The following is a 23196-nucleotide window of genomic DNA, read 5'->3' on the forward strand; positions in this document are numbered from 1 at the left end:
TGCCTTCGAAAGCGCATTCTTTTTAAGGCTGCATGTCCTCGCAATCTCAGAAATCATCCCGTCTTGGAGAAGGCTGAATTGATAGTCGCGATCCTCTATCCAGCTTCCCCTGCATGGATGGTTCATTCCCTACATCTTATTTCTACCTAGCAGCCATCGTTTCAAGCCGCTGCCGGTTCTCGATCTAGGATTGATAACCGCTGTCGTGTTTTCGCTTTGATTTCGCGGAAGGAGGGGATTTTATCTTCACGTCGAAATAATCGTCAACCCTGGGAAGGGGCAGCGAAATTGACCTACGGTGGCTTCAACGCATACACAACCCGAGGAGGAGGGTTGGGAACTCGAGCCGGTCCTCGACTCCCATAAATCAGATGACGAGATGTCGCCAAACCGTCCAACTGTGCATCGTCCAGTAGACGGCCGCCCTCACGAGCCGTTGCTACAGGATGAACGTCGGCGATTGTCGAACACCGATTTTGGCCGTGGCAATGCGGAAAACAGGCCTATGCTGCACCATTCCAGGCGGCCGACGATCAGGAGTCCCGAGTATTCTGCGGAGCTGGCGACTCGGCGAAAGTACATGATTGCGTCGGGATTTTTGCTGTTGAGCCTGGCTAGTTTTGTGGTTCAGACCGAGACGGCGGTATATATCCAGCATGAGCTGCATTGGGACAAACCATATTGCATGCTGTAAGTTGAGTGGTTATGGGCAGTCGAGCTTCATCTGACTTTGGATCTTCCTTGCAGCTATATTACCCACGGGTCATGGTCCCTTCTCTGGCCGGTCCAACTCCTTATCTTGCGAATACAGAAGAGGAAGCTTTCCTGGGAAGCTTTCTGGCGACGTCATGTCTATCTGTTACGGACCACGGCGCAAATGGTTGAGTCGAGAGATCTACACCTCACGTCGCGCGATTTGCACCGGTCACCGATTCCCTACATGCTCAAGACGACGGCTTTTGTGACTGTTGCTCTCACCATTGCCGGTGGATCATGGTATGTGGCAGTCAATCTTACGACGGCCAGTGACCTCACCGCGATCTACAACTGCTCCGCCTTCTTCGCGTATGCTTTCTCCATACCGCTCTTGAAAGATAAGCTGCGGTTTGATAAGGTGTTCTCGGTTGTCGTTGCCATTATAGGAGTTCTGGTGGTTGCGTACGGGGATCGCAGCGAAAGCAAACCGACACCGGACGGCACAGTGGGGAAAGCAAAGCAGGAAGCAGAGAACAGACTCCTGGGCAATATTATAATCGGAGTCGGAAGCGTGCTCTACGGTCTGTACGAGGTATTGTACAAGCGATTCGCCTGTCCCCCGGAGGGCACAAGCGCCGGCCGGAGCATGATCTTCGCCAACACCTTCGGCAGCCTCATCGGATGCTTTACCCTGCTCGTGCTCTGGATTCCCTTGCCTATCCTCCACATGCTGGGCTGGGAAGAGTTTCGAGTGCCGACCGGCGAGGCCGCATGGATGCTTCTCGTATCGGTCGCCGCCAATGCCAGTAAGTCTCTCGCACAGTTCAGTTCTCTTGTCCTTAGTTCTGACCATTGCCAGCCTTCTCGGGATGCTTCCTCGTCCTCATCTCCCTCACGTCCCCCGTTCTCTCCTCTGTAGCCGCCCTCCTCACCATCTTCCTCGTCGCCATCGTCGACTGGCTGCGCACCGGGCAACCCCTCTCCGCCGCATCGATTATCGGCGGTCTCCTCATCATTGTCGCTTTCTTCCTCCTGAGCTGGAGCACCTACCGCGAGATGAACGAGGAAAAGAGGAAGAGCCTTGAAGCCGAGGAAATGGAGTCCGAGTGTGATGACTAGACTTGTCTCGAATGGACATTTATCTAATTTATGGGGTTTCTAATAGTGTACCTCTCCTTGGGTGTACCTCCTTTTTGGCTATCGGGATCTTGTACATATTTATATTTCCGGATTTCATAGAGGGTTGCGTTTCCTTTAGATATCGTTGCTGATAGATGCACGCTGCAATGAGTAGAAGGGATAGTGCAATGGCAGTTATTCTGTATAATGATCAATACCTAGTTCTCAACTCGCTTGCTTACTCTATACTACGTACAAGGATCGAACGGGCAGGCAGCTAGACGTCCTGGAAAACCTATATGACATGTTGGTGTTCCAGAGAAGATTCTTTCACAGGAGTAAAAAGTGGCTATATCAACACGAAGGGGTCCGATGGGGACTTTGACAGGGGAAAGGTGGGATGGGATGGGATGTGACTGGATTGATGGAGACCGAACAAAAGGCGACTCGACTCGACTCGTCTCGTCTAGCTAGTGCCGAGCTTGGCCAAGGCACGAACGCCTTGCTCGTCCCATTCTTGCTTGGAGACCCACATGTCCTCCTTGTCGGCGATCTGGGATATGTTAGAGATGTCGTCGAGGGAAGGTCATGAAGGGCATTTTGATTCTTACCAGATTGGCGAGCACGGCACCGCCCAGGAAGACCATGTGTCTCCGTCGGGGGGGATCTTCGATGCGCACTTTGAATTTCTGCAAGAGAGATTTATTTAGCTTTAGTCATTCTCCAAGGAAGCTTAGGGTAGGGACGTACACCGAGTCGCTCGGGGTCTCCCTGGAGTACCCGCGTAAGCCACAGTTGCTTGAGTTCCTTCTCCAGCCGCGACGGCAGACCGGGGTACATGCTGCTTCCACCGCTGAGGACGATAGCCTTGTACAAGCTTGAGCGGACGTCGACATCGGCGCCCTGGATGGTGTTGAAGAGCAGCTCGGCCATACCGGGCTGATCGACGTCCACCAGGTGCGGTTGGAAGAGACACTCGGGGGCCTCGAAGCGCTCGCTGCCTACCCGGATGACCCGGCCATCGGGGAGTGTGTATGATTCGACGAGAACGGTGGTGTCCTCGGAGAGCTTTTTGTCGAGCTCGAGGTCGTACGAGACGTAGCAGAGCTTCTCCTTGATCTGGCGCACTGTTTCGAAGTCGGCCGTACGATTGAGGGCGTAGCCGCGGCGCAGCAGCAGAGCGATCAGGTTGCGGGTGACGTCGCGGCCGGCGACGTCCAGTCGGCGGATATGGTGCTTGAGGACGGTGGATTCGTAGACGGGAATAATATGTGTGACGCCGTCACCGGAGTCGACGACCACACCGCTGCTGAGACCTGGTACGAACAAAGATCAGCTGTCGTTACTAGCTGCTCGGGCGGTTGCACTCACCCTGAGCGTATAGAGCAAGTACGGCCTGAATGGCGACGTATACGCCTCCGAAGTTGTATCCTTCCAGCATGACCTCGCACATCTTTTCGCGGTTCTTTAGGGGGTTCATTGGGGGTTCGGTGAGGAGGATCTTGCGCCCCGTGGGGTCGATTTTCATCTTCTCGTAGAAAGTGTAGTTCCATAGGTGCTGCATGTCGTCCCATTTCTTCACGATACCATTCTCCATCTATGTTACCCGCGGACATCAACCAATGGTTCCTTGAATCAATACCCTGTTGCAAAGACGGTGACGGAGCTCCGCGGGGAAGGCGAGCAACCGTTCGCAACAGGAACAGGGACATGGGAGGCAGAACGTACAGGATAGCTGATCTGGAGCATTGATCTGGCGGCTGCTGCTTCATCTCCGCACATGATATCCTTCACGACAATGTCGCCGGCCTGTTCCTCAGTTCGCAGTATGGGCCGCCCCACTATCGAGGGGAACTGGTGCTCTGGGAAGTTCTGTAGACGAAAGACGCATGAGTACTGCGCATGATTGACAATCTGTGCGTAATAACCAACATACCTGCGCAGCATATCCGACTTTGAGGAAACCAGTTCCTCCGTCGAGGACTAGGTGTGTACGTTAGCTACCTGGCGGACGGGGGAAGCTGCCTGGAGAGGGAATGATGCTCACCAATGGGCATATCCGCCATGGTGGTGGTCGAATAGCAAGTACTTTTAGTTCAGTTAGCTCCTCCGTTAGAAAGCAACAGAAAATCCGGAGCGAAATGCGCTGTTGGAGACGAAAGTTGTGTACGGATTGTAAAGATGAGGGGACGGCGAGGGAGTTTGGGTCTGGAGGTGTGTTAAGTCGACGGGCTTCCCCATAGTCGTCATTAGCGCGCCAAGCCGCATTCCATCAACCGCCGTACGCATGCTACGAGAGTCATAAATCTCACTTGAGTATCTTTGAATTTCAGGCTAGAGAATGACTAGCCAGTAGATAATCCATTGAGCGTTCCAATTCACGTAGACTGATGGAGAGTGCATTGTTGGGTGACTGTGATAAGTCCCTCCGGCATGTAAACACCATAACACCTATCAACAGAGCCGTACGAAATAGTCAACCTGCCTGGTAAATACAAATGTGTACTCCAGGACGGCCTCACAGAACATCTCCCGGTCATTGGAGAGTTGGCAGACGTTCCTACAATGCAGCAGCTACAGTCTGGAAGCAGTCTATCGGCCGATGCCTTCCCGAGATCGGGACCGCCCGGTGATCCCCAGAATAAATAGATATACCCTCATCCCATTCTCCAACTCTGCGCATAACCTCATTTGCAACTCAAAATCAAGATGAGTCGGATCGGCTGGGTAAGTCTTCCCCTAGACCAAACCAACCCAACCCAACGTACTGACCTGAACCCAGTATGGCCTCGGCTCCATGGGCCTGGCAATGGCCACCAACCTCCAACGCCATCTAGCTACAAAACGAGCCCTGAATCTAGTCTATTCGAACCGGACAATGGCACGCGGCGACACATTGAAAAGCTTAGGCGCCGTGCCCGAGCCGAGTTTCCAGAATGTCGTCGCCCAGTGCGGGATTATCTTCACCATGGTACCCCCCCTCTATCCAAAGGAAACTCCGCAATGCATATTAATGGACGATAGGTCTCCAACGACACCGTACTAAGCAACCTCATCACCACAGCCATCGAGTCAGGCCACTCGCTCAAGGACAAGATCTTCGTCGACTGCTCGACCGTCCACCCGCAGACGGTCGGACTGACCGTCTCCAAGCTAAAGGAGAAGCAGGCCTCGTTCCTATCTGCACCTGTCTTCGGGGGGAACCCGATCGCCGTGGACGGAAGGCTCGTCTTTGCGATCGGGGGACCGAGGAGCGCAGCAGAGGCCGTCAAGCCGCTCATCCAAGATGTCATGGGGCGGAAGATCATCGACTGCGGGGAGGATGCGACCAAGTCGTCCCTGTTGAAGATCGCTGGGTGAGCCTTTCTCGCATCACTGCTAGTGGTTTATGCTAATTGTATAGGAACATTGTTACGGTGAACCTGATGGAAGCCGTCGGGGAGGCACAGGTCTTCGCGGAGCGGACGGGCCTAGGCACTGGGCCGATGGAGGAATTGATCGGCGAGGCATTCGGTGCTGTGGCGGGTGGCTACTCTAAGAGGTTTGTGGAGCAGACTGTGATAGGGTGACGCCGTACTGATTGCTATAGACTGACAACCGGCGCCTATGCGCCATCCCTCGACTCCCGTCCTGGGTTCGGTGTCTCGCTGGCCATCAAGGACGCCAATCATGCGCTTGCCATCGCCCAGGAGCATAATGTCCGCCTGCCTGGGCTGCAAGTTGCTCGGGAGAACATGATGGCGGCGAGGGAGTACGCGGGGGAATGCCTGGATAGCAGCTCCATGTATGGAGTCTTGCGGCAGCAGGCGGGCCTGGAGTTTTGGAATGAGAAGAGCAGAAAGGGTGGAAGGTAGTAATAGATTATCAGCGTTGTTTGTATACTTCGTGGACGCGTCGGTGTCGTGTTTATGCTATATACCACCGTTTCGAACCATTATAGAACAAGGAAATGAAATCTTCGCTGCAGAACCACCAACGAAAGAGATCTGGATAGATGTACAACAGAGCCCTAGAATCTCTGCTCGCCTGCTCGCAATGCGCCAGTCACAAAGTCGACAGTCAGATAAATCACCAACCATACACTCCATCTGCCCGGTTTTATGTGAAACAAGAGAAGAAGAGAAAGAGAGGTGCGTCACAAAAGAAATGGAGGTAACAGGCGGATGAGACGCTGAACCAAAGAAACATAACCAATATTAAGATTTGATCCTCGCGGTTTCGGCCATCTGCGGATGCGCTTCGGCAAAAGCTGGGCCGAGCGACCAATTATTTAGATTTCTGAAATGTCGCTCAAATACTGGATTAATGATGAGATCGTCATGATCGCTGGTGGACAGCAGGCAGTCCGTCGCCTCGTACGGCCAGTTAACGGACAGGGTCCGAGTGAATGGGATGAACCACTGCTCAAACGGATAATCCTGATATGAGCCGACCAGCCGATCGCGCATCCGCGGCCACGGAATGTAGTCAATCCAAGCCGGATGAGGTGTGAGAAGTTGGGAGGGCCGAGGTGTGAGCCAGTCCGGCAGCCGCTCATAGTTCTCTTGCGTCGGGTAGATCTGCCACCGCATGAGGAGAAACATGGCATATAAGACGGCCACTTGCTCGGGAAGGGATGAAATATCTGGGAATGCGCGAAGGATATCGACAAACACCTTTGACAGTGGATGCGAGTAAACGTTCTTTTCGGGGTTCAGCAGCGACGAGACACTGGGATAAGGGGGCCCCACGAGCTTCTGTGTGGGAACCCCCTCTGCCGCTTTGCGCTGACGGTGGTGAAGAAAATCCAACAGGATGGCGTCCAATGTGCATGTCGGGGCTATATTTCGGATCGGGGTCCTGTACGCGGGCAAGGGTTGCTCCGGCGCAGGACAGCTAGGCGAAGGTGTGTAGGCTGGAGGCGAATCTGCTTGAGACGGCCTGAAGCTCTCCGTTGAGCTACGGAACCCTTGGACTCTAGGAACTTGCTGAGTGGCATCGAGCAGGAAATTGAAACCCAGTCTCTCGTCGGTACCAAAATCTAATCCGTGGGCGAGGTTATGACGCTGATAGTCAAACGCGATCCGGAACGAGGCCAGTCCATTGCTGCTATCCTGTCGATGCGCACTCATCGTAGGCGCCGAGTGGGTCGACGTCGGCGTTTCTGCGCCAGAAGTCGAGGCCGTATATGAGGATTCGTATCTTTGGCCAGCCGAGGTGAAATGGTGAGTCTCGGTGTACCGCAGCGGGTTGAAGGGAGTGTTCAGAGGTTGACAAGACGGAGGAGGTGCCGCTGCGTGCGGGGGAGGAGGGGGAGGCAGATCTGTTGTCCATTGTGTCAGAGATAGTCCAGGCGAGCATTCATGACAATACCAAAGAGCCCACTCACTTGGGTCCTGCTTCGCAACCAGCGGCTGTATGATATCCATCACGGCCTTAAGCCCGTGCTTCAAGTCCCGATTTTCCGCCTGAATCGCTTCATTCCGCTTCAGTGCCGCCTGGAGATCAAGGAACGGTTTCTGAGACGAGAGCTCGCGCACCCGCTGCTCAAGCGACTCAATGTGCGATTTTGTCCGCTCCCGGATCGCCCGCTGGGCCTGCCGATCATTCGCTCGCTTCTTAGCCAATTGCTCGGGGGTCAGATTGGCCACGCCGCGCGACGAGGTACTGTTGAGCTTGCGTTTCCGGCCCGCGGCCGTCGTGGATCCGCCATGGTTGTCTGCCACGGGTGTCTCGCCGTCGGCGGAGGTGAAACCAGAAGGGGTAGGAGAGGCTTCCTGCTTGAAGCACTCGGGATCTTGATTCGGAGTGGAGAGTATTGTTGAGGACGGGTTCGAGGTGAGTGGTATTGATGCTGTCACTGATACTGACACTGGGGCTGACGCTGGAGCTGGAGTGGTGCTCACGGATGACGATGACTCCAGGGCCGACGAGGCCGCCACATCATTTAAAGGAGGCAGGCGGGTGGCCATGGCCCTCACTGGCGCGTCTAGCTAACGCCAACGGCCATTCAAAGCGTCAGAGGGAAAAGAAGATATTGGATGATGAAGGGTGCCAAGTGGATGTGGATAGAAATAATATCCACGAGACGGGGATTGAGTCAGCGGAAATACGAAAGACTCGACATTTGAACGGACGACAGATAGAATTGGGCGGGGTAGATATAATTTTTGACTCTCAGTCAGGATCGTCCTCCTCTTCCTTCGGCGTTGCTGCTGCTGCTGCTGCTGTTGTTGAGCCTGGTGTTGTTTTACATGGGGGCTGCATATTTTCCACAGATGTCCGCGATTCGAGCCATTCCTTCAGAGACTAACTGAGACAAGGGAACAACAACGGTTTGGGGGGTTCAAAGTGGAGTTCCGCCCCAAACCTTCCGTCGCCGTGGCTCCCTTGAGCCTTGGGCCTTGGGCCTTGGACTCTTCGGAGGGCCTTGGGGATTCTGGCTCAGCCCTGGTCTAGGCATCCAGAATTATTAATCGCCACTCTACGCCATTGACCCAATTAACTCAATCGCCCGACGTCTCGCCGACATTTGATGATTGGACTAACTGGACACGGAAAACGGTCCTCGCAGATACTCGTCTGATATCCACTGCAGTAGAACTAGTCCGACTACAGACTAGACTTGCATTTAGAGTAAGCGAACCAGAGATTAGAGAGGGATTAGACTATCTCGACCAATCGTGCCCAGTTGCACGATGTCGAGAACATCATGTACAAAGTGCGCTAAGTAATACACCAGTTTATGTACCGTACGAAATCCCGAACGAAAATGAGAAATGTGAGCAGAAAGTTTGCGCTGCAGAACCGTTACATGACTGACAAACCATACACCGTATCGACTCGTCTAGATCCAAAAGAAGGAAAGCGTTCTCTGGTTACAACCGAAAGGGAGGCGGATCATTGGAGCAAATGGCCCATTTTCGATATCTGCGAGAGTGAGACATTGTTCGATGATGAAAAAACAGCTAGTTTGCAAGAGATAGATTGTCGACATACCTTTGTTCTCAGATAACCTTCGACCTCTGAACTCTTGATCCCCATCTTTCCACCCGATCTCCATGCCAATGGCACCATCGGCACCCGCTCCTTCACCACCACTTCTCGGTTGGGTCCCTCAACCGCTCGAATCTTGTCCGGGTTGTTCGTAAGAAGCCTGATGCCGTGCGGATTCGAATCGACCCCTAGACCGAGATCTACCAGGATCGCCGTAGCTAGACCGTAACTTCTTGCATCCGCAGGGTGGCGGAGCAGGAGATTGGCTTCCACCGTGTCAGATCCCAGATCCTGAAGATTGTACGCTTTCAATTTCTCGCCCAGACCAATGCCTCGTCCTTCTTGGCGCAGGTATACAATCACGCCCCCAGCAGCATTCGACGGCTCCGCCACGTCGTGCTGTGACGCAGCCTCTGTCAATGTCTCCGTAGGCAGCGACATGAGTCGAGCTGCCTCGTCGAGCTGCTCACCACAGTCGCAGCGTGCAGACCAAGCCGTCTCCCCAGTGTAGCACTCCGAATGGATTCTCACAAGAGGCGCTTCCTTGAGGCTACTCTGAGGCGGTGTGTGCGGACTGGATACAGCGCCGCCAGCTTCCGGGCTGGCAGCTTCTCCAGCTTTCTCCTCATCATACCAACTGCTCACACGGCCCGGACGGAGTTTCCCTACATACGCACCGCGAATCATGCGATCCATCTCCGTCTCTCCAGGTCGGACCTTGTCCAAGCTTCTGCTCCGAATTGTATTCCCAAACACAATCGCCAGATGCTCTTTGCTGTCCAAATCATTGTGATATAGATGGAGAAACATCTCCGCGCCAGTTGTCGTGGGTATCCGAGCGCGGACGATACACTCGACATTGGGAAGGCGAGAAAGCAGCCTTGGGGGCTTCGTATGTGTTGATCCTTGCCGTGTGCCGGCTAATTGGGCCTGTCGGAGCAGCTCTGCAGTATTGATCGAGCCCCCCGGGGTTGCCGGAGGAGTGAAGGAGGGGGAGAGTAATGATGCGGGAATCGCGGGGGTCATGTCCCCCCCGCGGTCAGTGTCGGTGCTGCTGATCTGACTGGAAGTCTCATCTCGGAGCTCATCTAATCTGGAGTGTAACGCAGGGGCTGATGTGGTGTTTGGGTTGAGAGAAAGCTCGTCGACGGGCTGCGGCGTGGTAGGCGATTGCGCCCCGATAGACGGAGAGGCATGGGACGGTAAATTCGACATTGCGATGACGGATTTGGGGAGGAGGAGGAGGGGGCGAAAGTACAATTTTAGAGAAGGGTATCTCAACAAATGATGCTCATTACAGATTGTATATATGAAGAAAAAGCACGATTGATCACTTCACCACATTCTCTGCAAAGGAAAGAAGACGATTGCAAATCATATTTCGGTCGCTCTTCGAATACGGATTCGATGTTCGGCTCCTCGGGACATCCGCAGCTGCAGTTGGCGGGGGTAAAAGAGGCGCTGACTCATCGTGCGATTACATGAAGGTCCACCTGTCATTTGTCAGGCCTGACGTGATCCGCAGAAATCAATTAGTCTTCAGTGCAGTCTAGCATCTTCTACGAGATGAAATTGGCCCAACCAAATAGATAGAGCTTCAATGCATAGTTATCATTATTGTTGGTCTGATAATATCGAAGCACAAGAGACAAAAACTAAAATATCCCAGCCTCAACACCAGATTGCAATCCCATGTGATCAAGCAAGCCAGACTCCTTAACGGCCTCTTCTTCCCGCAATTTAAGAACACTTTTGCTCAAGGGTATCATCAAAAGGGAGTCATCCATAATTCGCAGTCCACCTTTATTCATTTCCCCGGAATGTCTAGGACAAATCGTCGATCGACCTCCATTTCCTTGTCATCTTCCTCGCCCTCGAATTTGAGGCGGTAGGTGTCCTTTTTCGTGCCCATCACTTCAGCACGGTAGAATGTAGTCGTGTCGGGGTATCGTGCTAGAACTTGCTTCCCTACAGGAAAAACCGGTAGTGTGGAACCGACCTGGGGAATAGGAATCAGAGATGCAGCAGTGGTCTTGTAGACAGCGCCTTGTTCGCCATTCTCATTTGGTTCAGGGTCTTGGACGTCGTATCTAGACGTAAACAGGTCAATTTCCTTGCGATCAGAAAGGCGAGCGACAGTGGCATACCTCTTCTTAGGACCGTCACCGGAGATTCCCTTGATGATACACTGGATCCCCTCGCCTTCAACGCCCTGTTTGTTCTTGTTATGTTTGAAAACCACTTCAGCACCAATGACCAGCTGCCCGTTGCGCTCCGCAATTGTGCCTCTGATGCTTTCCGCCGTCTCTTCAATTTTGACCATGACACTGTCACGAATCTCGCGGCCGTCACGGGTCTGGGGACTGGAAGCGCTGGTACTCCGTTGGACGCTTTTGATGCGGCCAATTTTGTCCGATACAGACGGGCCAGAGGGACCGGGCGAGTCTGTCACTGATCCATCCACATCACTTCTCTTCTTTCGTGACTTGACCAGAGAAGCGGCGCGGTTGAATGGAGCTTCCGCTTCGGATGCTTGACGAAGCGCTGTCAATAACCCCAGATTCTTGATCACGTCGCTGGGTTCGTCTTGAAGAATAGCCCTCTCTTCCTCGCACAGCTTGGACATTTGGCGATATAGACTGTCCAGCTGATTATGCTCGCTGAGAGTGGGCCCTGTTCCAAAGTTAGGGGCAGTGTTCAGTCAAACAGTGAGCACTTGAGATAATTGTCAAAACATCGGTATCGCAAGGGTTGGAGCGAGGACAAAGGCTCGTAGCCATCTTAATAAACTAGAGTATACTCTTGTTTAGGGGCTGACGGGCAGAGTAGAAGCGGGCTGTCCATCGAACAGTTGACCGTGTCCTAGACACCGGTGCAAAAGGGATAAAGCAAAAAACCACAATACTGTAATCCGACTAGGATAATCGTAAAAAAAGGCGAAAAAATGAACTTACTTCCACCGTCTCTACCAATCTGTTCGTTCAATGCTGCGATCTCTTCAGCCACCACTTTCTGCTTGTCATTCTTCTCTTTGGCCTTGCGTAGGTCCTGTAGAATCTTGTTCCACATATCAGTCTCCTCATTCGCCGCGAGACCATTGTCTCTAGGCACAGGAGGACCTCTAGGCCGATTCCGCGACATCGCGTGGAACGGGGACTTGGGCAGCTCAACGGTCAGCAACGGCTCTTTATTGCTCTCGGAAGACGCAACAAGACCCGACTTCTTGCGCTGTTCAAGCTTCAACGCCTCCCACTCAAAGGCGGAGACGATCTCCTGGCGCGCACTGCGTGTTCCCCGAGCCGCGCCGTGCCTTTGATTATGCGGACGACCAGCGGGGGGGCTGTTGGAGGATGAATCTAAGGGCCCAGATTCAGCAGCGGAATTTTGCTGGCTTAGGTTCGGCTCAAAGCCGTTTCCTTGATCAGAAAATACACTGACACCCACAGATACCCCGGAGCGGCGGCTAATAGTAGTAGTAGTACTGCTCTGACTCTGGTCAAGCGCGTTGGCTGGGGACTGCTTGGCGGATCCGATCACATCGCGTTTGGCTGAAGACGAGAGGGCGGAGGCGGCGGCCAACTGGGGAAGACGCTGATTGGCGGGCGCCATGACGGATGCGGTCAGCCAAATCGGGCTGGATCAAGTCCTTGTCCAGTAAGGTAGCATAGAAACAAGCATCTGGAGGGGTAGAGAGAAAGAAAGGAAGTCTCACAAAAGGAGTAATCCAGGGTGCTTTTTAAAAGATCGACTGTTTGCTGCTCAGTGAATTACAGAAAGATTTTTCGCAGCGCTAGTTGAGTAGTGCTCGCGAGATTCACTGCTCCATATTGTGTGTTTACTCAGGCCTCCGATTGCGAGAATTGCCCCTCACCAGCAAGAATGCCTCCAGTACCACTACTTCGACTCCAATGCGGTAGGTTTTTGCCATTGACATTTGCGATTATTCCAGTATGCATGGGAAAGCTAACGAAAATGTGTTTCGGAAGGTGTCAATAGCTATGATTGGGGTAAGATCCATATAGTTGTTCTACACTGAGCAGACACTGAGATATCCTCTCATAGGCAAGGTCGGCCATGAGTCGGCTGCTGCCAAGTATGCAGCAACTACAGCAGCTCCCGATTTCTCAATACAGTCAGACAAGCCTTATGCTGAGGTATTTCTTTCTTCGACTGGGTTACCGACGAAGATCAAAACGCTGACCCGATGACGTAGTTGTGGATGGGAACCCACCCCTCACTCCCTTCGAAAGATCTCGAGACTCAGCGCACCTTGCTGGATATGGTTCAGGACAACCAGGCGTTGATATCTCAAGAGGTCAGCGAACGATATGGCGGAAAGCTTCCCTTCCTGTTCAAGGTGCTGTCGATCAGAAAGGCGCTCAGCATCCAGGCCCACCCGAACAAGAAGCTGGCGGAAAAGCTTCATGCCAGAGATCCTCGCAACTATCCAGGTCAGTAAACAGCCTTTCATACAGTCTTTTGTTGTCTACTTCGGAATTGCATTCCAATGATATTGACTCGTCTCAGATGATAACCACAAACCCGAGATGACCATCGCCATCACCCCCTTTGAAGGCCTTTGCGGCTTCCGTCCTCTGGCTGAAATCACCCACTTCCTCAAAGTGGTCGCGCCTCTTCGTCAACTGGTAGGGGAGCAGGCTGCCAGCGAATTCGAGAACACTGTCGAGGGCTCGGAGGAATCGGAGGACCCCGCGGTGACCGAGAAAAACAAGCAGGCTCTCCGCACCCTCTTCACCTCTCTGATGAGGTCCTCTCCTGAAAGTATCGAGGCCGCAACAAAGGAACTTGTCGCGATGGCGCAGAACTCGCCCGAGACCTTTGCGACGTCATCCAGCACACCGGAAACGAACCCCACTAATCCTGCGGAACTGGCCGCCATCACGGTGCGCCTCAATGGACAGTTCCCCAACGACATCGGCTCCTTCGTGTTCTTCTTCCTCAACTTTGTTAAGCTGGAACCGGGTGAGGCTATGTTCCTCAAGGCTGATGACATCCATGCATACATCTCAGGTGACATCATTGAGTGCATGGCCTCGTCGGACAACGTTGTGCGGGCAGGCTTCACACCCAAGTTCAAGGACGTGGATACGCTGGTTGACATGTTGACATATTCCTACGCGCCCATCGAGGAGCAGAAGCTTGAGCCGACCGACTATCCCTATGCGGTTCTTAATGCCCCTGCTTACTCTAGCGCCTCCTCTTGCATCCTATACGATCCCCCCATTGAGGAGTTCAGTGTGGCCAAGACAGATCTCAAGCGGCAAGGTGCCAAGGCGACATTCGATGGAATTTCGGGTCCGAGCATTGTAATCTGCACCGCCGGAACGGGTAAGATAACAGTCGGTCCCAAGACGGAGGAGGTCAAGGAGGGCTATGTGTTCTTTGTTGGAGCCAATGCAGAATGTATTATTGAGAACACGGGAGAAGCTACCTTTACTACGTTTAAGGCGTTCTGTGATTTGACCGGGGAGGAGGACATGGTAAACGGAAACTAGATGTCGGTTGCTAACTCAAATATCTTTTCATTTATTTCATTCAATGAACCTTGCCATCCTTCCATCACAGCAACTCGTGTTAAGCTTCCGCTTCAGGCCTTTTGTTGGGATTTCCAAAATGGGACGATCTCCACTTCGACCACATCTGTTGCCGACCGAGTAGCCGAGGTTTACGCATCTACCAACATCATGACCACATCCCAAGAGCCCAGACACGCTAGGATGAGTCTCTGAACCTTGGTCTGATAGACCAGTGCAAATTATCTCCGAATCACCCGAACCAGCGGCGATGCACTCCATAGTGCGGGGAAGAGCGCTTATCCAAACCTTGATATAGCTCAGCCACACACTATTGGAATCAACCGTCGAACAGCATCCATCTTTCTTCTGTATCGTCTCAGGTTGTCTGTGAGATAGTCACCGACCATTCAAGATGGCGGACCACCTGGATAATGTTCGTCTCACACTGCTGGAGAAAGCCGACCTCATTCCCGGGTACCTCTCTGTCCTGGCGACTGCGCTCTACAGCACAGTCACTGGCTTCTTTCGCGGGAGCACCGGTGCAAAGGAATATGGTGTCCATGTCGGTCATGCGATTGTGAGGAAGATGGTGATGAGGTTCTCGATACGGCAAATGCAGTGCGTGGATTAACATCGCCGCTCGGTCCGTGAATACGGTCGCTGACGTTCGGAAACAGGTCAATTGCCCCCTCAACGAGCAAAGCATATGAGCAGTCCATGACCAAACAGGGTCTGCAGGCACAGACCGTGACGCTCAAGCACGGCGCCCGGGGCCACTGGATCGGGAATCGTGACGCAAAGAACGTAGTCATCTATTATCACGGTCAGTCCCCTCTGCTTTTGTCTCGCCAGCGTTAAGGGTACAACATGGCTGACAGCAACCAGGCGGCGGATTCGCCCTCGGCAGCCCACCCGCCCACTTCGATCTTTGCTCGCGCATCGTAGCCGACCTCAACGCAAACGGCCACGACGTCGCCCTCTTCTTCCTCTCGTACACCCTCACCCCGCACGCCACCTACCCCTCGCAACTGCGCCAGGCCGTCGAAGCCCTCCGCTACATCCTCACCGAGACAAACCGCTCGCCATCCAACGTCATCGTCGGCGGCGACTCCGCAGGCGGGAACCTCGCCTTCGCAGTGCTGCTACACCTGTCCCACCCACATCCCGAGATCGAGCCCCTCGCGCTCTCGGCCAACCTCGCGGGCGTGTTCGGGTTCGCGCCGTGGGTCAGCTTCCGTACAGACGGGGCCTCGATGGATGCGAACAGGTACAGGGACTTGATCTCCGCAGATGCGCTGAAGAGGTGGTCGAGTGCCTATCTCGCCAGCGGGAATAGCGATGCCTGGAGCGAGCCGGCGCTCGCGCCTGTGGAGTGGTGGGCGGATGCAATGACCGACCACGTCTTGCTCCTTGCCGGTCAGCATGAGATCCTGTTCTCGGGGATTGATGACTTTGTGGACAGGTTCAAGGTATTTATTCTTCCTTCGCGCTAGGGAAATATTGTGTCTCGCTTGCTGATATGTGGATAGTCTGTTTTCCCAAATACCACTTACGTGGTTGGGTATGGTGAGACGCACGTCGATGCGATCTATAGTGCCTCGTTGAAGAGCACAAAGAGTCAGCAGGGGAAGGAGTTGGAGAGGTGGCTCGGGGCTCGGTTGTAGGCGTTTGTGTGGAGGTGGACGTGGTGTACATATGCAAGGGGTGCTACCGGCACCGGCTTATATATTATGTTACACTATATACATTCATTATGATACCATGGTCAGAACTCGAAATGGAAATTGTTTATGATATATATATAGTCTGAGACATCAAAGTTTTCTAGTCACACATGAGCAACCGTCAACAGAAACACTTGTCTATGCGATTTTTATTGGAGCAATCAATAAGCAACAAAGAAAGGGCATCGCTGGGTAACACAATAGCTTAGCCGTCATACCAATTCATTAAAGAAGACCCAATACACACTGAAATAGGAAAGAAAGAAACAGAGGTGATCACGAGTACTCCGTAAATCTAAGAAGCCACTCTCGGAGCGTACTTGAACGCAGCAGTATCAAACAGCTCGCTCTTCTCCTGAATATCAGCAAGCAAGGCATGCGACGGCTGCACTTGTTGGAGACGACTGCAACGACCAACATCCGTTAGCCTGACCTCAGTCGGTACCAAGATCCAAAGGAAGACATACCTCTCCAATTCCTCCGTAGGCTTCCCAGCCAATACATTCAGCACAATGGCATTAGCAATCAACTCCGCCTCCTCAGGGTATTTCTCCAGCGCAGCCGACAGCGCAGCTTCGGCCTCGGGCAACCGGCCCAGGTGAATCTCCGCCACAGCCTGTCCGACAATAGACAAAGGCGCGGATGTACCAGGCGCCGAGGCAAGTTCTTCATAAACGTAAAAGGCAGACTGATACTTCTCACCACCCTGAGTACCCAAACAAGCATTAGCCACGTCAATTCCCAGGGAGAAACAAGAACGAAAGGGAACAGAACATACGATTCTCATCCCCACCCACGACTCAGCCAGATTAACAAGCAGAGAATCCTGCGCCCAGCGCTTAGCAGCCTGCACCTCCTTGAGCGCAAGATCGACACGGTTCTGCTGGAGATGGATCTGAACGATCAAGGCAACACTACCCTCACACCACACCATTAGCCCATTGCAGACGCTAAAAGAAGGACAGAGTAGAACGCACGCCTCCAAATTCCCCTGATGCTTCGTCAAAACCGCCAACGCCTCCTCGCTCCGGCCCTGAGCCTGCAGCACCGTTCCCCCCAGAACCTGCACCGAGGCATTCTCCGGATAATTCTCCGCCAGTTCCTGCGTCAGCTGGAGCGCAGACTCGGCATCGCCCGCCGCGAGTTGCGCCAGCGCCTTCACCGCAGCGAGATCGGGGTTCTCTTCTTCGCCGTCGACGGCGGACAGGACCTCGTCGGTCTGGCCTAGGGCGAGCTGGGCGCGGAGCTGCAGGATGCGGGCGGTGAGGTGGTTGTCCGGTGAGAGGGCCGAGGTGTCGAACTCGATCACGTTCTGGTATTGGCCTTGATGGAAGGCATTGTGGATGTTGATGAGCTCTGCGGAGATAGGAGTCAATTGAGTTGCTTTTCAGAGGCTGCGAAATGACGTCGGAGTCAAGCGGTAACCACTCACCACCTTCTGTCGAGAATGGGTCCATATCGAGAAATGTCAGGAGATCAACGGATTGAGATTGAATTACTATTGTAGAGGAAGACAAGTATACGCTGGCCTCAAAACACGGTCCATGTGTTGGGATCGTAAGGCGGTGAGAGCAGGTCAGCCGATGAACTTAATGGCAAGTTATCCGATCGCTCAATGAGAAGATTATCCTATCTCAAATGGATGGATACGGATGGAAATAGTCAAAGATGTACCTGTTAGAGGAAAGGAACTCTTTTATTAATTTCCTTATATCTACAAAATTCGAAAAATTGCAATGGCTGCCCATAGCTTTGGAAAAAGGAGCGTCCCAGCCGCATCTTCATAGTAACACAAGTGGAAGAACTAAAAGACAGAGACGTCTCGCCATCAGGGTATCTTCAAGAGCCCTTGGAAATGTGTATGGCAGACTGCAGGATGAGTTCTCGCCTGCGAGCGTGGGAATGACACGAACGGACCCTGACTTCGCAAACAATGCCTCATAAACGTATCCTCCGACAATTTAGGACAAGCAAAAGTCATTTCGCTGGTAACTCCTCAAATGCTACCGTTTCATCAGATACAATTGAAACCACAAGTAATGCTGTCTTGAAAGTGAGAGCCTTGGAAAAGCTTGAAGGAGCTCTCAAGGCATGGGCAAATCCGGTGGAACAATCCACAGCAATGCACACAACGGGTAAAAAAAACAAAAGAAAAAGAAAAGCAATGGGTATCGCCAGGCGGGTATAACAGTGTTAGTATAATCCAGTAGCACAATAAAACAAAACAAATATGGCGACATTAAACAACAGGAGTCTTGAATGCGCGGTTCGAATCCGCGAAAAAGTAAGGGACCGTCCCAGACGTGGTACATGAGTAACAAAACAAGTAGGTATATGATCATGGTTCCCTCAAGCCATCCGGTGGTGATGAACGATCGCTATGCGCCATGTTCCCCTAAGCAAAGCACCTGGAAAATCAAGAAGAGCAACGCAAAGAACAGATGCAATCTCAATCAGAAGAACGCCGCTCCAATATTTGCACAGGAGTATTGGTCATCCACATGCGAGGTGGTGATGATGATGATTTTGAGGGGACGGACCGGAGGATAGAAGATAAGGAGTAAAGATGCAGAAGCACGTCCTGCAGATATGGCAGGGTTGGCAGGACTGTGTCAAGGAAACAGAGATGATGTGGACGTCGTTGAAACAGTGGGCGTCAACGCCGGAGACGTATCCTTGTCGTCTGGGCTTGCAGGCGTCTCGCTGCCCTTTTCAGATCTTTCGGTGGATGAACCGCGCTTGAACACGGTTTGACCTATCTGACGAAGGATTCCCAGACGCTCGGCGCGAAGTTCCTCAGCGCCTAGTCGTTGAACCGGCACCGGCTCCTCCTTCGTAATTTTGCAGAATAGGGTGGAGAACAGATATTGATCACCTCCCAGATCGTACAGTGGGAGGTAACGGTAACCCTGAGACAGACTGCTCAGTTTGGCAGTGAAAGTGGCCAATTGAACACTGTTGTTGTTACCAGCACTGCGCCCATCAAGTGAGCTCCAAACCGTCCAGCGAACGAATACCAGGTCTGGATACTTGGTCTCCAGCGATAGCTTGAAACGATCATTGAAAGTTGGGCTGTATCCGTTGCTCTGCTCGATCTTTGTGCGTCGACGATGCGGATAGCCAAGGCCCGACATGCCATTCCGCGCGGAAGCATTCATGCCTCCTTCTCCGACAACAAAACTCTGGCCGCGATCGTCTGCGCTGAACATCTCAATTTCCACATAGGGGTTGATATTGTCGTCAGGTCCCATGGTGCGTGGTCGAGGGAGTTGTTGAGCGGAAATGACCTCCACTGAGAATCGAACCAACTTCCGTTCGGTGGAAGCCTTGCTCACTTGCTCATAAGGCGGTAGACGAAGTGATTCGGGCTTGAGGACGTAGCCGGTGCGATCAGTTCCAGCCGCAAACATGGCTTGGTTGAGCTGCATTCCGATGTCGTACGTTTGCCAATTCAAGGCTGCCATTTGCACGCCCCGTCGCCAGAACTTGAGCGGATCAAAATTGGACGACCGCAAACGAAACCCGGACGGATAGACTCGCGTAAGGTATTTTTGATTGTGGCTTTCCAACAGCGCCTTATTCTCCGCATCACGACAGATGCTTTCAAAAGCCCGCTCCGCGAAGGAGTAAACATGGTTGAACCGCTGACTCTCGGGAGACGAGAAACTATGCCATTTGTAACCACGGGTGTAAACCCCAAGGTCTGACAGTGGCTTCGTGATCTTGCTCTTCTGACGTCGCCTTCTTTCTCTCTTGACTGACACCAACGCGCCATCGCTGTCTTCGGTCGCACTGCTCATACTTGTGGTGGTGAAAGATCGTCTATCCTGTGAAACGAACGGCCCTACACTCTCCTGGCCAAGGGTCGCAGGACTGGAGAGAGGAGGAAGGTACATGATCATGGGACTCTCAGGGACGGTAGGGCGCATCCATGGGGAACTTGAGCTGCGCTTCCGACCAGTGCTCACAAAAGAGGTCGAGTTATCTTGCCGCACTCCCTCGAGGGTCTCGTCACAAGTTTTGACTTTGACGAGAATCCGGCCCTTCAGTTCTTCTGGTGATGGGAGGACAAAGCTATTCGTCAAGAGCGGCTCTAGGACGAGTCGTTCCTTGAAAGTATCTTTCATGATCTTGACCATTGCCAGCTGCTGTTCGGGATTGCAATGAACCTCAAGCGAGAGGATCAGGGGAAAGTCGCAGGTGATAAATGCATATCGGTTGATGACAGTAATGCAATCGGCAAAGAGAACACTGGTTGTCATCGTCCGTCCATGCGAAACGATCGGGCGGCCATCGGCACCGTCCCAGCAGTCAATCTCCACGCATCGGCAACCTTGCGACAGAGCGCTGATATACGCCTCTGTGCTGGAAGCGCCGGCAACTTGACGACCCAACAGGTACGTGTTATGGGAGCTGGAAATGAAATACTCATTGAGCGGTCGGTCAAATCGCGACTGAGGAGGGCGAGATGCGTATATGCCGTTCCAATTGGAGGAGAGAAAGGCAGAGAAGGCTTCCAGGCTCATTCGGAAAGCCTGACGTTCCACACCCTCTGGGAGACTTGGTGCTCGCGGCTTGGACTTCCGAACATATTTGTCAAAAACTGAAACCCAGTAGGCTCGATCGGCATCAACATCTTCCTGCTGTGCGTCGCGGAGAAATGTCAGAAATTCGTCGACGGTGAGACCCTCCCGGGCATTTGCGGCCCATGTTTTAAACAGGTCCTTAATATCTTTCCTTTCTTTTAGACGAGCGACAAAGTTCTGAAATTCCGAGAAGTTGAGCCGACCATTGTTGCCAAGATCGGCCTTGGAGAACTGAGCCCGAAGCATGTTCTTTGAACAATTGATATGCAAGCTTCGACAAACTGTTTCAACGGCACCGAAGTCAAGGCTTTCTTCTTCGCCGGGTAGCAAGCCCTGAGGGAACAGCCTTGACATTTCACGTTGCCAGTGCGCTTTTAATACAGTCTCACTCTGACCGGACCCAGCCAAGCCAGCCATGAGATTGATTCGATACTGAGAGATATTCTCCAGAGTCGTCGTCCAAAGCTCAAGGATATGGTCATTGGGGGCAATCAGGTGCAACGTCTTGACGGACCGGCCCTTGGACTTCTCAGGATCAGCAATGACGATGGTGAACCAACGGCCTTCAACATCCTGAGGAACTTGGTGTTCCTCGCGATAGTTGCGCGCATCCGCTCCGACGCGGATCTCCTTGATGTCATCAATGTAAAAGCGTTTCGCCGGGTTCGACAGATCCCAGTAAACCTTGCCTGCATCAAGGTCGAGGAAGAAGCGCACCTGCTTCTTGCGCTTCTTAGTCACTTTCGTCAAAACCGTCCCCCGCTGAATCGCCGAATCAACTTTGGGCGCAACAGCGCCCGCGTTGCGCGAGGCCATCATGTTGGCGTCATTCGGGAGACTGGACGCTTCCGAGCCACACCAAGCACCTAGAGAATCCACCGCGTCGTTGCTATCTTCTTCGTTGCTAGAATCAAGAGCACACTCACGTCCGGTCTGAGCTGCGGTTTTACTGTCGCTGCGTCGCCGCATGATGACCGGACCGGAGCTGCGATCTCGTTTATCACTGTGAGACGCAGACTGTCTTCGTCGCGTGAGCTTGCTGGCTGCGCCTCTCGATATTCTCCGCATTAGACCAGCACCTTTATTCGGGTTGGGGCCCGCAGAGTCCACGTTCGAGGTCCCGGGAATACCTGGGACAGCCATCATTGACTCTCCGAGCTCGAAAGAGGAAAGCGAAACGGGAGGAAAAGAAGATAAACGCCCCCGAAGGACGTCGGTAGCGATCTGTAATGGTGTGCCTGAAGGGCTAGAAGCATTCGAATGGTTGGAAGTAGGGAAAATAGATGAGGGAGTGGTTGTGAGCGAAGACATATAAGAGGTCGCTGAGGAGGTCTGAGTTGCGGGCGGAAACGACGTGATGACATGATGCAATTTTGGAGGGTTGGGGAGAGAATTGTTGATATTTAAACTGGGTTGAGCATCGCCATTAAGAGCCGCAGGCGACGAAGTAGTAGCATAAGCCATTGCGGCTACTGAATATACCGCTAAGCTGTAGAACGTGAGATAGAGAAGAGTGGTATTGAATCGTGTCTGTGCCTGAGTCACCTGGACTCTGCGGAGGACGAATGAACTTCAAGGCGGTTACCAAGGGATGCAGCTGGCTTTGGCGAGCAGCCTATAGCTAGGATGCAATACGAGCCCTAAAAGGGAACGTGTCTGAGTGAGAAATGTACAAGCCACGTCCTTAGCGGGAATGCTCCGATTTTGATATCTGCATCTTGGCCGGCCTTTGATGCAAAGCGGAGAGCCCTGCCTGAGAGCGCTCGCAAGAGAGGAGAGCAGAGAAGCAAAAGGGGTAGAGAGGTGTCGACTCGGGTCCTTGGATAGCAATTGAGACAGGTACTGGCTTTGTTGTGTAACGATAAGGCTGTGGCCGAAATCTGACAGGTGCAGAGTAACGAATCGCAGAATCGTGCAATTGCGCCTTTGTCTGGAGACTTGGCTGCGTGCTCGCTCGTCTTCGTGTCGGCTTCGGTTGGAGGGCTGAGCTTCGTCCTTGTTCTTATTGTCTCCTGTTATTATTATATTTTAATAACTTCTTTTATCTCCCCGGCCGACTATGATATTTTACCCCTCCTCGGAGTGCCGATCTTCCAGTACGCGGGGAAAGCTATATCCTCTGCAAGCAAAATGCGAGGGTATTGCGGAGACCGGCTGTCTCACTGACTGGAGATATAGACGATCACCGTAATGTAATGAGGGATAAGGCGAGCGAAATCGGAAGACAATTTCTTTTTTTGCTCTCTTCTTATTTCCTCTAAGAACGCAGGATGCGAGTCACAACGTATGCAACTGCGCATGTGCTTGGTTGTCAGCAGAGCCCCCCTCCGTAGAACCAAGCAGCGCTCTTTTCGCGACAATAATTGGAACAAGAGCCAGGAAATCGAACTATGCGTCGATTGGCGTCGCTCCTGACAAAAGGGCAAGGCGGCGCGGATAACGGAATGGGGAATCGGCGACGAAAAACGGGGCCGATTGCAATGCGAACGCAGGATTGCCTGCCAACACAGATGGATGCACGCGGTCCAAAAGGGAAGAGGGACCTGAGGATGAGCAATC

General features: G+C 52.9%; 10 protein-coding genes across 10 annotated transcripts; 4 read left to right on the forward strand and 6 right to left on the reverse strand.

The window, feature by feature from the left end:
• Positions 1-379: 379 nt before the first annotated feature.
• On the forward strand, positions 380-1815 carry Asppvi_002527 (DMT family transporter; the record flags this gene model as incomplete). The annotated part of the gene is made up of 3 exons (XM_043298509.1): positions 380-690; positions 748-1502; positions 1556-1815. 3 exons carry the CDS (start codon positions 380-382, stop codon positions 1813-1815), a joined length of 1326 nt encoding a protein of 441 aa, XP_043154444.1.
• Positions 1816-2281: 466 nt separating this feature from the next.
• Asppvi_002528 (actin-related protein 2) lies at positions 2282-3881 on the reverse strand (the record flags this gene model as incomplete). The annotated part of the gene is made up of 7 exons (XM_043298510.1): positions 2282-2368; positions 2427-2504; positions 2566-3131; positions 3187-3412; positions 3544-3687; positions 3752-3798; positions 3863-3881. 7 exons carry the CDS (start codon positions 3879-3881, stop codon positions 2282-2284), a joined length of 1167 nt encoding a protein of 388 aa, XP_043154445.1.
• Positions 3882-4524: 643 nt separating this feature from the next.
• Positions 4525-5669, forward strand: Asppvi_002529 (NAD(P)-dependent oxidoreductase; the record flags this gene model as incomplete). Its single annotated transcript, XM_043298511.1, has 5 exons — positions 4525-4542; positions 4598-4786; positions 4840-5171; positions 5219-5356; positions 5405-5669. 5 exons carry the CDS (start codon positions 4525-4527, stop codon positions 5667-5669), a joined length of 942 nt encoding a protein of 313 aa, XP_043154446.1.
• A 342-nt stretch (positions 5670-6011) lies between these two features.
• Positions 6012-7766, reverse strand: Asppvi_002530 (bZIP transcription factor; the record flags this gene model as incomplete). Its single annotated transcript, XM_043298512.1, has 2 exons — positions 6012-7117; positions 7184-7766. 2 exons carry the CDS (start codon positions 7764-7766, stop codon positions 6012-6014), a joined length of 1689 nt encoding a protein of 562 aa, XP_043154447.1.
• A 928-nt stretch (positions 7767-8694) lies between these two features.
• Positions 8695-10005, reverse strand: Asppvi_002531 (GTP cyclohydrolase II; the record flags this gene model as incomplete). Its single annotated transcript, XM_043298513.1, has 2 exons — positions 8695-8724; positions 8794-10005. 2 exons carry the CDS (start codon positions 10003-10005, stop codon positions 8695-8697), a joined length of 1242 nt encoding a protein of 413 aa, XP_043154448.1.
• A 592-nt stretch (positions 10006-10597) lies between these two features.
• Positions 10598-12399, reverse strand: Asppvi_002532 (SAGA-associated factor 29 family protein; the record flags this gene model as incomplete). Its single annotated transcript, XM_043298514.1, has 3 exons — positions 10598-10880; positions 10938-11463; positions 11745-12399. The coding sequence occupies 3 exons, from the start codon at positions 12397-12399 to the stop codon at positions 10598-10600; spliced, it is 1464 nt and encodes a 487-aa protein (XP_043154449.1).
• A 270-nt stretch (positions 12400-12669) lies between these two features.
• On the forward strand, positions 12670-14306 carry pmi1 (mannose-6-phosphate isomerase pmi1; the record flags this gene model as incomplete). The annotated part of the gene is made up of 5 exons (XM_043298515.1): positions 12670-12703; positions 12777-12797; positions 12853-12944; positions 13004-13241; positions 13318-14306. The coding sequence occupies 5 exons, from the start codon at positions 12670-12672 to the stop codon at positions 14304-14306; spliced, it is 1374 nt and encodes a 457-aa protein (XP_043154450.1).
• A 433-nt stretch (positions 14307-14739) lies between these two features.
• On the forward strand, positions 14740-15991 carry Asppvi_002534 (putative 6-hexanolactone hydrolase; the record flags this gene model as incomplete). Its single annotated transcript, XM_043298516.1, has 4 exons — positions 14740-14945; positions 15005-15150; positions 15213-15796; positions 15857-15991. 4 exons carry the CDS (start codon positions 14740-14742, stop codon positions 15989-15991), a joined length of 1071 nt encoding a protein of 356 aa, XP_043154451.1.
• A 355-nt stretch (positions 15992-16346) lies between these two features.
• Asppvi_002535 (putative Coatomer subunit epsilon) lies at positions 16347-17508 on the reverse strand (the record flags this gene model as incomplete). Its single annotated transcript, XM_043298517.1, has 5 exons — positions 16347-16455; positions 16519-16757; positions 16830-16965; positions 17029-17407; positions 17484-17508. The coding sequence occupies 5 exons, from the start codon at positions 17506-17508 to the stop codon at positions 16347-16349; spliced, it is 888 nt and encodes a 295-aa protein (XP_043154452.1).
• A 1155-nt stretch (positions 17509-18663) lies between these two features.
• On the reverse strand, positions 18664-22101 carry Asppvi_002536 (putative 1-phosphatidylinositol-4,5-bisphosphate phosphodiesterase Plc1; the record flags this gene model as incomplete). Its single annotated transcript, XM_043298518.1, has 1 exon — positions 18664-22101. The coding sequence occupies one exon, from the start codon at positions 22099-22101 to the stop codon at positions 18664-18666; it is 3438 nt and encodes a 1145-aa protein (XP_043154453.1).
• Positions 22102-23196: the final 1095 nt, after the last annotated feature.

This window comes from Aspergillus pseudoviridinutans (genome assembly GCF_018340605.1).
Source record: "Aspergillus pseudoviridinutans IFM 55266 DNA, scaffold_2, whole genome shotgun sequence".
NCBI classification, from domain to species: Eukaryota; Fungi; Ascomycota; class Eurotiomycetes; order Eurotiales; family Aspergillaceae; genus Aspergillus; species Aspergillus pseudoviridinutans.